General features: G+C 43.2%; 1 protein-coding gene across 1 annotated transcript; it reads left to right on the top strand.

Annotated features, from left to right (window-relative positions):
• Nucleotides 1–2,015: 2,015 nt before the first annotated feature.
• On the top strand, nt 2,016–13,681 carry LOC311131879 (ankyrin repeat and SOCS box protein 4-like; the record flags this gene model as incomplete). Its single annotated transcript, XM_084165000.1, has 3 exons — nt 2,016–2,127; nt 2,538–2,722; nt 13,673–13,681. The coding sequence occupies 3 exons, from the start codon at nt 2,016–2,018 to the stop codon at nt 13,679–13,681; spliced, it is 306 nt and encodes a 101-aa protein (XP_084021126.1).

Raw genomic sequence — 13,681 nt, 5'->3', positions numbered from 1 at the left:
GTCCTCTCTCTTTCACTTCCTCCCTTCCTCTCTCTTTCTCTTTCACTTCCTCCCTTCATCTCTCTTCTCTCTTTCACTTCCTCCCTTCCTCTCTCTTTCTCTTTCACTTCCTCCCTTCCGCTCTTCTCTCTTTCACTTCCTCCCTTCTCTCTTCTCTCTTTCACTTCCTCCCGTCCTCTCTCTTCTCTCTTTCACTTCCTCCCTTCCTCTCTCTTTCTCTTTCACTTCCTCCCTTCCTCTCTTCTCTCTTTCACTTCCTCCTTTCCTCTCTCTTCTCTCTTTCACTTCCTCCCTTCCTCTCTCTTTCTCTTTCACTTCCTCCCTTCATCTCTCTTCTCTCTTTCACTTCCTCCCTTCCTCTCTCTTTCTCTTTCACTTCCTCCCTTCCGCTCTTCTCTCTTTCACTTCCTCCCTTCTCTCTTCTCTCTTTCACTTCCTCCTTTCCTCTCTCTTCTCTCTTTCACTTCCTCCTTTCCTCTCTTTTCTCTCTTTCACTTCCTCCCTTCCTCTCTCTTTCTCTTTCACTTCCTCCCTTCATCTCTCTTCTCTCTTTCACTTCCTCCCTTCCTCTCTCTTTCTCTTTCACTTCCTCCCTTCCGCTCTTCTCTCTTTCACTTCCTCCCTTCCGCTCTTCTCTCTTTCACTTCCTCCCTTCCGCTCTTCTCTCTTTCACTTCCTCCCTTCATCTCTCTTCTCTCTTTCACTTCCTCCCTTCCTCTCTCTTCTCTCTTTCACTTCCTCTCTTCCTTGCTCTTTCTCTTTCTAGAATCCTGCTGTGCTTTGTGGTTGTGGGGACACTGTCGCTGCAAGAGGGTATCCCCAGAGAGGGTATGTATGTGATGTCTATGTGTCTGTGTCAGCCTACTACTATGCACCATTTATGAAATCATTAGAAGGGGCCTCCATGCCTTGGCGAGGGCAGTAGTAAAACCAGGAGAAGAGAAGGGACAGTGAGAAGCTGCTGACCCACAGACAGCAGACTGTTAGGAGGATCAAGGCCCGTTTCCTGGAGGCCCTACAGACCAACAACACAGGGGAGGTCCCGGAGATACTCTACACTACCAACATGGATATCCACACTGTGCTTCTGGAGGTGGAGGACAAACGCATGGTCCTGGCCTCATACAAGCAAGGCAGGGTTGGGGTTGTGCTAGCCTGGGGTTGTGCTAGTCAGTTTTGATTCCAGACTAGGGTTGTGCATGGTAGGAGTATGCAGGAACTAAGGTAAAGGCATGGTTGTGATCAAATTCACGCGTGGTAAAGGTGAATCCTGTTGACTGACTAAGGTAGGCCTCCATGTATGGTTGGTTGGAGATTTGATAGATCACAGATAGCAGCTTGTAAATATTAGGGGCATTGTGTTAACTCTGTCATAGGAGGCTGGTGGCACCTTCATTGGGGAGAATGGGCTCTGGTAATGGCTGGAGCAGAATCAGTGGAATGGTAACAATTACATCAAACACATGGTTTCCATGTGTTTGATGCCATTCCATTTGCTCCGTTCCGGCCATTATTATGAGCCGTCCTCCCCTCAGCAGCCTCCTGTGAACTCTATACATACTTAGTGAACACTGACCTACTGCTACGTCTGATACTCAGGGCATTGGTAGCAGATTTGTGGCTACCTTGTTCTTTGCGTTTGTTTAGATAGGGTGTGGTGGGTAATTTAACAATCAACAGTGCTTACACAGGTGGAGAGGAGTATTGTAGGATACCACCCACTGGAGGGCGCTAGACCTCCATCAGACCCACTTAGAGTACCCTGAGTAGGATGCTTTTACAGAGCTATAAACTATGAACAGGGAGAGTTTATAGAGTTGGAAAGGGCCTAAGACGATTGACTTCTTGTTGTCATTCTCCTCATACATACCGGTATATTCACTCCTGCTCTTTGTGCCACCTTATATAACAATGCTAGGTAAAGGGACATACATACTCCCGCTCTGTGCAAGAGACATTCAGACACTGCTCAAGGTTTCTGGTTGCCTGACTACAAGCCGGAGTGTTCATGGGTGATGGCCCTCCCCTGTGTGATGTACAATTCCCTGGAGACAGCCCTGGTGCTGCTGCAAAAGCGTGCGGCTGATAACAGGAAGCCAAATGGGAAGACCCTTCTTCATGTGGCCTGTACGGTCGCTCACGGCGACCGTGTGGCCCTGTAATTAGGCCACGGGATGAGGGTCAACAGCCTGTCTCTGAGTGGACACACACCACTACGCTATTGTCCCACTGGGCACACACCGGTTGAATCAACGTTGTTTCCACGTCATTTCAATTAAATTACGTTGAACCGACGTGGAATAGACATTGAATTGACTTCTGTGCCCAGTGGGGTATTACTAAAGAGGCTATGGACTGAGCCAAGCAGCTCATCCTCAATGGTGAGAATGGATGGAGTTGAGAATGAAGTATACTAGTGTTCAGTGCAGGTCAAATTGTGTTATGTTCAGGTTGCCATGTCTTTGGATATGCAAAATCATATGATTAAGTAGGCATTTTCTACTTCCCTGCCTGCCTCCCTCCCTCCCTCCCTCCAGGGGGCAATGTGAACAAGCCCAGTCAGAGCGAAGATGAGGACATACCTTTACACACGGCAGCCCGCCTGGGTATCCCTGAGCTGGTGGCTCTCTACATCTCCCATGGGGCCCAGATGGACGTGGTCAACTCCCTCCAGGAGATGACCCTGATAACTGCAGCCTTTTGGAACCTGGACAGACCTACAGTAAGGACCGCCACCTGGTCTGCCGCATGCTGCTGGATCATGGAGCAGGTGAAAGGAAATTGGGTGTTCTGGCCGTCCTCTTTTGTCTGTTTGGTAACGAGACTAAAAACAGGACACTTGGGTAGGCTTTCAGCTGAAATTGCATTCAGCTGTGTTTGGAATTATTAAATATTCTGCTGAGATTTTCTATATGTTTCAATCTGGTTACTGCAGAAATGCACGACATTTGCCATCATTCTGTTTTAAATGTGTTTTTAACCATTTTGGAAACAGTGTGTTAGCATTTGAAAACGTGCTGCAAATATATAGTTTTGCAGGTGGTATAAATGAGAAAATAGTTCATGGATTTAAGAGAATGTGGTCATTGAATGCATTTTGTGTGAAAGCAATGAAAAATGATTCACAATTTGGTCCACATACACTTCTGTTTCGCTGACTGTGTGAAGAGTTTTGACAATGTGACTTCAGTTTTGACCAATGCATGTTAGCAATAAAAAAAAAACTGTAATGGATGTCTCAGTCTGACAGCTGGATCAGCCTCTTTCAGACATTAATACTGGATGTCCTGGTCTATGATCTCACCTGTTGTTGTGACTCCAATGATTCACTGCAGCTTCAGTCTCTCTCTCTCTCTGTGTGTGTGTGTGTGAGTGTGAGTGAGTGAGAGAGAGAGAGAGAGAGAGAGAATGACTCACCACTGCAGAGTTTCTTATTAGAGGGGTGGATTTCACCCAGAAACCAGCACATGCCCTCATGTGCTCTTATCAAAAGGACAACTACTTGGCAGTTCACTCAACAAGACATTTCTGTGTGTTTCCATTGACTTGATAGTGAAGTGTTGCACAGACATCATCACAGGGACTTGCTATCTTTAGTTCCAAGACAAATGTTTTGGAATACTCTGATAATGACTGCGTTATCTAAGATTGTTTTATTTTGTATTATTTTTGTATCTCATTTATTCTACTGCAATCTGTGTTTACATTTGCCCATAGATAGACAGTAGAACATTTTGGGGGGAAATGTATGAGTCCTTGAAATACTCAGTCACGGTAAGATAGTTAAATATGCATAAATGTACAGTAGCCTACAGCATGCACCTGGACACTTACATACGCTGCCTTCAGAAAGTATTCACACCACTTGACTTCTTCCACATTTTGTTGTGTTACAGCCTGAATTTAAAATTGATAAAATGTTGATTTTGTGTCACTGGTCTACACGCAATACAATATACAATATACACAAGCAGTCAGGAAAGCAAAGGCTAACTTTTTCAAACAGAAATTTGCATCCTGTAGCACTAACTCCAAAGTTTTGGGACACTGTAAAGTCCATGGAGAATAAGAGCACTTCCTCCCAGCTGCCCACTGCACTGAGGCTAGGAAACACTATCACCACCGATAAATCTACAATAATCGAGAATTTCTTTTTTTTAATATACTTTGTTTATTGAATTTTCAGTACCAGCATTTAGTAAATAATTGCACTTGAAAGTTATTTGGTATGAATATGGAACAACAATTTGAAGACAACGATACAGCAAAACATGGAGAGACAGACATGAAAGAAAAAATAGACATTAAGTACATAAATAAGATAAAACACAAAATAAAAAAAATAAAAAATAAAAAAAGGAAGAATATCTGTTTTGATCCAGTTGTTATAGGTCAGCTAGCACAGTTATTACCGTCCTTAACATCCGAGATGTCGTATATGCACATACCAGGCTTCTTACATCCCCAATATATAAATATACATCACTCTGGAACTGCAGGGAAATGTATTCTTTTGACATAAGAAAAGAAGGGAGCCCACTTTGCATAAAATTTGTCTACAGACCCATTGAGTGTCTGTTTTATTTTCTCCAACTTTATGCAATTCAAAATAGATTTAATCCAAAGAGCATGAGAAGGGGCTGCAGAGGATTTCCATCTAAGTAAAATTAATCGTCTCGCTAACAACGTGACAAAGGCAATTACATCCTTATTCATTTTGGTCAATTGTATTGTGGGTAAGGAAACTCCAAATAATGCAATGAGAGGGTCTGGCTCGATCTGTGTGCCGCTTAATTCTGAGAGTGTGTTAAAGATGTCTTTCCAGAAACCAACAAGAGATGGGCAGCACCAAAACATGTGCACATGATTAGCAGGGGACTGGTTACATCGAACACAATTAGGGTTCACATCCTTGTAAATTTTTGATAGTCTTGCTTTGGTCCAGTGGGCCCTATGAATGAGTTTGCATTGGATGAGGCCGTGTCGAGCGCAAATAGAAGAGCTATGTACCCTTTTGAGTGCCTCTTCCCATAGTTCATCAGATATTTCCTCACCCAGTTCCTCCTCCCAAGAGGATTTGATATTGTTTAATGAGATGGCTTGTAGTGAGCAAATTTGACTATAGATTATTGACATTGTGCCTTTCTGATTAGGAAGAGGGGTGAGAAATGTGTCGAACTGTGTTCCACTAGAAAGGTTGGGGAATCCTGGATCTATGCTGCGGATGTAACTCCGGACTTGTAAGAATCTAAAAAAATGATGTCTGGGGAGACCAAATTTAGCTGATAGTTGTTGAAACGTACTAAATGTATTGTTAGTATACAGATCTCTGAATCTTTTAATACCGAGATTAGACCATGTTGAGAAAGCACCATCAATCATAGATGGGGGAAAAGCTGGGTTTGAGGCTACCGGAGCCAAGGAAGAGGTTGTTTGAAACCCAAAGTGGCGCCTAAATTGATTCCAGATCTTCAATGTTGTTTTGACACATGTATTGTTGGTGAAGGAGGAGTAAGGGCCTGTAATAGAGGAGTGAGCGAGGGAAGACAGTGATGCCGGTGTAGACGAGGCAGCCTCCATCTCCAGCCAAGTTGGGGGTGGGAATATTACTCTGCTCTGCAACCAGTACTGAATGATCCTAAGGTTAGCGGCCCAATAATAGAATCTGAAATCTGGTAGAGCTAGACCGCCGTCTGGTTTGGGCCTCTGCAAGAGCTGTTTTCGCATCCTAGGAGGCTTTTTGTCCCATATAAAGGGTAGAATTAGGCCGTCGATCTTTTTGAAAAATGTATTGGGTAGAAATATTGGAAGGCACTGATAGAGGTATAGGAATTTAGGGAGAGTATTCATTTTAATAGAGTTAATTCTAGCAACTAAGGAGAGGTGTAGCAAAGACCACCGTTCCAAATCGTCCTTAGTACGGGTTAGGAGAGGAGCAAAGTTGGCTTGAAAAAGGTTTTCAAACCTAATTGTGACATGTACCCCGAGATAAATAAAACTGCTGTGTGCTATTTTAAATGGCAAGTTATGTAAAGGGGATTTTTTTGCAGCCATGTTAAGTGGCATCAATTCACTTTTACTGAGATTTAGTTTATACCCTGATATGTGACCGAAGGATGCGAAAGTGGCAAGGGCAGCAGGGACAGAGACAGAAAGATTGGATGTGTATATTAATAAATCATCTGCATATAAAGACAGTTTGTGTTCGTGCCCGTATCTGACTATGCCTTTGATGAGGGGGTTGGAGCGAAGTGCTATTGCAAGTGGCTCTATGGCGAGGGCAAACAGTAAGGGACTTAAAGGGCAACCCTGACGTGTCGATCTTTGCAGAGGGAAGCGATCTGATTGAGTGTTATTAGTCCTGACAGAGGCTTGGGGGGATGAGTACAGAAGTTTTATCCAGGTCATGAATTTAGAGCCAAAGCCAAATTTATTTAGAGTGTAAAAAAGGTATTTCCATTCCACCCGATCAAACGCTTTCTCCGCGTCCAGGGATATAATGGCTTCAGAGGTATTGTTGACAGAAGGATTGTATATAATATTAAATAATCTTCGGAGATTGAAGAATGAGTGTCTATTTTTTATAAATCCTGTTTGATCCGGAGAGATAATTGATGGGAGGACTGTTTCTAGCCGCGTTGCCAGAATTTTGGCTAGAATTTTATAGTCCACATTTAGCAGGCTAATTGGACGGTATGATGCACAGTCAAGAGGGTCTTTGTTTTTTTTAAGAATAACACAAATGGTTGCTTGAGTGAGAGTATGTGGGAGAGCACCATTTACAAATGCATCATTGTACATTTCAATTAGAATAGGGGCTATTTTGGTGATAAACTTTTTATAAAACTCTGTCGGGTAGCCATCAGGCCCTGGGCTTCTCCCAGATTGAAGGGATTTGACAGCGTTAGACAGTTCTTCAACAGTGATCGGCTGCTCTAATTTTTTTACCAAATCCCGGCCGACCGAAGGCACAGATAGTGAGTGGAAGAAATTATCCAATTCCAGTGTATCCGCTTTACTTTCAGAGGTATATAGAGACTGGTAAAATCTCTTGAACTCCTCATTGATCCCCCCAGGATCTAATGATATCCCAGATGATGTACGAATTTTTGTAATCTGAGATGATGATGATTGTTGACGTAACTTGTGAGCTAATAATTTACTGGCTTTCTCTCCTTGTTCATAGTAAGTGCTCCTAGACTTGACAAGCATTTCAGTAACCTGGTCTGTTAATAGTGTGTCAAATTCTGCTTGCAGAGTTAAACGTTCCTTATAAATATCCGGGGATGGTGAAACGGCATAAATGTCATCTAATTGGGCAATACAGCGTGTTAGCATAGATAACCTATTCCTTTTCAATTTGTTCTCATGTGCGGTGTAGGAGATAATTTCACCTCTGATATAAGCTTTCAAAGTTTCCCAGAGAGTAGACGCAGAGATGTTTGGGGTTCTATTTGTAATCATGAAAAAGTCGATTTGACTCAAAACAAAATTGACAAAGTGTTCATTACTGAGCAGTTGGGTTTTTAGTCGCCAAGGCGGTCGCTGATTGTCAACATTTTGAAAAGCTACTTCCATAGTAACAGGGGCGTGGTCAGATACAACAATTGGGTTATATGAACATGAAGTTATGGAGTGGAGGAGCCGGTCATCAACAAGGAAGTAGTCTATGCGCGTAAAAGTGTGGTGAACCGATGAGAAAAAAGAGTATGCTTTCCCAGCTGGATTAACCATTCTCCAAGGATCTGAGACTGCGAATTCAGACATAAAGGTTCGAACAACTCTAGCTGAGGTTGATAGGGTGGTAGGTTTAGTGGAGGATCGATCCAATTGTGGGTCTAACCAACAGTTAAAGTCACCTCCTAAAATCAACATATGGGTGGACATATCTGGGAGTGTAGAGAAAACCGATTTGAAAAAATCACCATTGTCCCAATTAGGAGCATAGATATTAACAAGAAGAACCTTTGTATTGAGCAGCCTACCACTGACAATTATATATCTACCATGGGGATCTGCGATCACCTTAGAACATGTAAAAGGTACCGATCTGTGAAGTAAAATAGCCACCCCTCTCGCCTTACTCTGAAATGAGGAATGGAACACCTGACCCACCCATCTGCACCTAAGACTTGAGTGTTGTGATACCTTCAGATGAGTTTCTTGGAGAAAGATGATGTGAGCTTTCAAATGATGAAGATGGTGTAGCACCTTACTACGTTTAACTGGGTTATTTATGCCCCTGCAGTTCCAAGTAAGAAAATTAAAGCCATTCCCTCCAGCAGTATGGGCTACACTAGGCTGAGTCATATCTTAAGAGAGAGAGAGGATGTGTAAAGGACAAGGTACAGTGTAAACTGAAGATCTTAGTTGAACCTAAAAGCGCAAATGTAAAAAACAAAGACAAACGAAGAGGCACAAAAAACATATACAAACTATATACATGAACAAACCCTTCCCTCACACCCGCCCTTGCCGAAGCATCTCCCCAAATGAGATGCAAGCAAAACCCTAAATACGAAGAAAGTTTAGAGCTAAGCATGATAACTCTTACTCTGTGCTACCTAAGATTAGTGACCATTTAACTAGAGTAAGCCAAACATGAATAGAATGGTCCCCAATAGAGTCTAAGGAAAACTATCCTCGATTAAGAGAGGTTTAACCTCGACGCAGATGGTAAATGATCAGACTGAAACAGCCATGCAGACCCCCAGATATTGGCATTAGAGGCGGCAAACCTGGGCTGGAAATAAAGAGATAAAGAAGAGAATGACATTCATATGTCGATGAACCCAGCAGAGATGGCTTCGTTAGTCACCCATTCGGCCTGCTAACTAGCCTGCTAGGAAGACCAGCTAGCCAACCATTTGTTACAAACCATGCGGTACAACAGCCGCTTTCACGTTCTTGTTGATGAAATCTGCCGCTATAGCCGGGTCCTCGAATCTGTGCATGGAACCGTCCGGTAAAGTCAGTCTCAAAACCGCAGGGTAGATGAGGCCGAACTTCACGCCCGGGCAGGTGTGTAGTTGGCGTTTCACAGCTCCAAAGCTAGCCCGCCTCTTAGCCACAGCTGTTGTGTAGTCCGCAAATATCGAGACTCTTTTACCCTTATGTAGAAGAGGGGATGCTTCTCCCGATCTTCTCAGTATGTCGTTGCGGACGTGAAAGAAATGCACCCTGATGACAAATGGTCGTGGGGGTTCTCCATCCCTGGGGTCGGCTACGCAGAGTGCGGTGAGCCCGGTCTAGCAATGGCTTCTCCTCTAGCCCGAGCAGCTCCTGAAGTAGCTGGGCCATGTACTCCGTGGGTCTTGGGCCCTCCACTCCCTCCGGTATTCCCAGTAGACGAATGTTGTTCCTCCGCATTCTACTTTCCATATCTTCGCATCTATTATCGAGGAATGCCACCCTAGTTGTCAATGAGCCGACGCTAGCCTCTAGCTCGCTAATGCGAGTGCCGTGGTCTGTAGCCCCTCGCTCCAAATCCGATAAAGTCACCCCATGTGCGTCGAGCTTATTCTGTATACTCTCGATAGATTTTTTAAGCTCGTCTTTGATCGTTGATATCTCTGACCTGAGGTTGGTAGAGAGACAGTCAATTTTTCCGAAAATGTCGGCTTTGAGGGTGCCTATCACGGATTGTAGCATCTCCACAGTCAGTGTTTCCGTGGGGCCGGCATTGGTAGCGTTCGGTGGCGGGGGTGAGTCGGGAGAAGTTGCAGGCTTGTTGCGGCCTGCTCTTGCAGACTCTGTTTTTGGTCGGGTTGATGTCATTACGAATTTAAATTTATTAAACTTGAACTGAGTTGTTTATGGGTCTCTTCAGACGCCTGGGCAAACAGAAATGTATGCAGTTTTGCAAAGTTAAATATATAAATTTGGTCACTAACTCAGGAGCGATAGGGAGACGCGTGCTACATCCTTGGCTTCCAACAGCGCCCCCCAATAATCGAGAATTTCAACAAGCATTTTGCTACAGCTGGCCATGCTTTCCATCTGGCTACCACTAACCCGGCCACCAACTCTGCACCCTCTACTGCAACTTGCCCATGCCCCCCCCGCTTCTCCTTCACACAAATTCAGACAGCTGATGTTTTGAAAGCGCTGCAAAATCTGGACCCCTACAAATCAGCTGGGCTAGACAATCTGGACCCTTTCTTTCTAAAACTAGCCGCCGAAATTGTCGCTACCCCTATTACTAGTCTGTTCAACCTCTCTTTCATAACGTCTGAGATCCCCAGAGATTGGAAAGCTGCCGCGGTCATCCCCCTCTTCAAAGGGGGTGACACTCTAGATCCAAATTGCTACAGACCTATATCCATCCTGCCCTGCCTTTCGAAAGTATTCGAAAGCCAAGTTAACAAACAGATAATTGACCATTTCGAATACCACCGTACCTTCTCCGCTATGCAATCCGGTTTCCGAGCTGGTCACGGGTGCACTTCAGCCACGCTCAAGGTCCTAAACGATATTATAACCGCGATTGATAATAGACAGTACTGTGCAGCCGTCTTCATCGACCTGGCCAAGGCTTTCGACTCTGTCAACCACCGCATTCTTATTGGCAGACTAAATAGCCTTGGTTTCTCAAATGACTGCCTCGCCTGGTTCACCAACTACTTCTCAGATAGAGTTCAGTGTGTCAAATCGGAGGGCCTGTTGTCTGGACCAATGGCAGTCTCTATTGGGGTGCCACAGGGTTCAATTCTTGGGCCGACACTTTTCTCCGTGTATATCAATGATGTCGCTCTTGCTGCTGGTGACTCTCAGATCCACCTCTACGCAGACGACACCATTTTGTATACATCTGGCCCTTCATTGGACACTGTGTTAACAAACCTCCAAACGAGCTTCAATGCCATACAACAATCCTTCAGTAGCCTCCAACTGCTCTTAAACACTAGTAAAACTAAATGCATGCTTTTCAATCGAACGCTGCTGGCACCCGCCCACCCGACTAGAATCACCACTCTCGACGGGTCTGACCTAGAGTATGTGGACAACTACAAATACCTAGGTGTCTGGTTAGACTGTAAACTCAACTTCCAGACTCACATAAAGAATCTCCAATCCAAAGTTAAATCTAGAATCGGCTTCCTATTTCGCAACAAAGCCTCCTTCACTCATGCTGCCAAACATGCCCTCGTAAAACTGACTATCCTACCGATCCTTGACTTCGGCGATGTCATTTACAAAATAGCCTCCAACACTCTACTCAGCAAATTGGATGTAGTCTATCACAGTGCCATCCGTTTTGTCTCCAAAGCCCCATACACTACCCACCACTGTGACCTGTACGCTCTTGTTGGCTGGTCCTCACTACATGTTCGTCGTCAAACCCACTGGCTCCAGGCCATCTATAAATCACTGCTAGGCAAATCCCCGCCTTATCTTAGCTCATTGGTCACCATAGCAGCACCCACCCGTAGTCTGCGCTCCAGCAGGTATATCTCACTGGTCATTCCCAAAGCCAACACCTCCTTTGGCCGCCATTCCTTCCAGTTCTCTGCTGCCAATGACTGGAACGAATTGCAAAAATCTCTGAAGCTGGAGACTCTTATCTCCCTCAATAACTTTAAGCATCAGTTGTCAGAGCACCTTACCGATCACTGCACCTGTACACAGCCCATCTGAAATTAGCCCACCCAACTACCTCATCCCTATATTGTTATTTATTTTGCTCATTTGCACCCCAGTATCTCTATTTGCACATAATCTCTTGCACATCTAGCATTCCAGTGTTAATACTATTGTAATTATTCTGCACTATAGCCTATTTATTGCCTTACCTCCATAACTTGCTACATTTGCACACACTGTATTTATATTTTCTGTTGTATTTCTGACTTTATGTTTTTTACCCCATATGTAACTCTGTGTTGTTGTTTTATTGCACTACTATGCTTTATCTTGGCCAGGTCGCAGTTGTAAATGAGAACCTGTTCTCAACTGGCTTAAAACGAAAAGCTGAAATGTCTTGAGTCAATAAGTATTCAACCCCAATTGTTATAGCAAGCCTAAATATGTTCAGGAGTACAAATGTGCTTAACAAGTCACATAATAGCACAGTTAGAGCATGGCGCTTGCAACGCCAGGGTTGTGGGTTCGATTCCCACGGGGGGCCAGTATGAGAAAAGAAAATGTATGCACTCACTAACTGTAAGTCGCTCTGGATAAGAGCGTCTGCTAAATGACTAAAAATTTAAAATAAAAAAATTAAAATAAGTTGCATGGACTCAGTGTGCAATAATAGTGGTTAACTGATGATTTTTGAATGATTACCTCATCTCTGTACCCCACACATACAACTATCTGTAAGGTCCCTCAGTCGAGCAATGTTTTTCAAACACAGATTCAACCACAAAGACCTGGGAGGTTTTCCAATGCCTCGCAAAGAAGCGCACCTATTGTTAGATGGGTAAAAAAAAAAAAGCAGACATTGAATATCCCTTTGAGCATGGTGAAGTTATTAATTACACTTTGGATGGTGTATAAATACACCCAGTCACTACAAAGATACAGGTGTCCTTCCTAACTCAGTTGCCGGAGAGGAAGGAAAACACTCAGGGATTTCACCATGAAGCCAATGGTGATTTTAAAACAGTAAGAGTTTAATTGCTGTGATAGGAGAAAACTGAGGATGGATCAACAACATTGTACATATAAATAGTTATTCCACAATACTAACCTAAATGACAGAGTAAAAAGAAGGAAGCCTGTACAGAATACCAATATTCCAAAACATATATCCTGTTTGCAATAAGGCATTAAAGTAAAACTGCCAAAAATGTAGCAAAGAAATTCACTTTATGTCCTGAATACAAAGCATTATATTTGGGGCAAATCCAACACAACACATTACTGAGTACCACTCTTCATATTTTCAAGCATGGTGGGGGCTGCATCATGTTATGGATATGCTCATCATTGGCAAGGGAGTTTTTTTAGAATGAAAATAAATGAAATAGAGCTAAGCACAGGAACAATTCTAGAGGAAAACCTGGTTCAGTTTGCTTTCCAACAGATACTGGGAGACAAATTCACTTTTCAGCAGGAAAATAACCTAAAACACAAGGCCAAATATACACTGGAGTTGCTTACCAAGACGACATTGAATGTTCCTGAGGGGCCTAGTTACAGTTTTGACTTAAATCCGCTTGAAAATCTATGGCAAGACTTGAAAATTGCTGTCTAGCAATGATCAACAACCAACTTCACAGAGCTTGAAGAATGTAAAAATAATAATGTGCAAATATTGTACAATCCAGGAGTGCAAAGCTCCTAGGGACTTACCCAGAATGACATACAGCTGTAATCGCTGCCAAAGGTGATTCTAACATGTATTGACTCAGAGGTGTGCATATTTATGTAAATGAGATATTTCTGTATTTAATTTTCAATGAATTTACTAAATTGTCTAAAAACAAATGTTTTCACTTTGTCATTATCAGGTATTGTGGGTGAGAAAAAATATATATTTAATCCATTTTGAATTCAGGCTGTAACACAACAACATGTGGAATAAGTCAAGGGGTATGAATACTTTTTGAAGGCACTGTATACACTTGACACTTACAAGTTCAATAAAGTACCTATTCAACATAAAGTAGCACACAGAAACTATGTATGGTCTCTAAATATCTTCCCCCTTTGTGTTGACCCTCTCCAGAGTACTTAG

Source organism: Coregonus lavaretus (assembly GCF_964263955.1).
Source record: "Coregonus lavaretus genome assembly, chromosome: 7".
In the NCBI taxonomy this organism is placed as follows: Eukaryota; Metazoa; Chordata; class Actinopteri; order Salmoniformes; family Salmonidae; genus Coregonus; species Coregonus lavaretus.
Note: the sequence above shows the minus strand (reverse complement) of the source record. Positions and strands in the feature narration are given on the sequence as shown.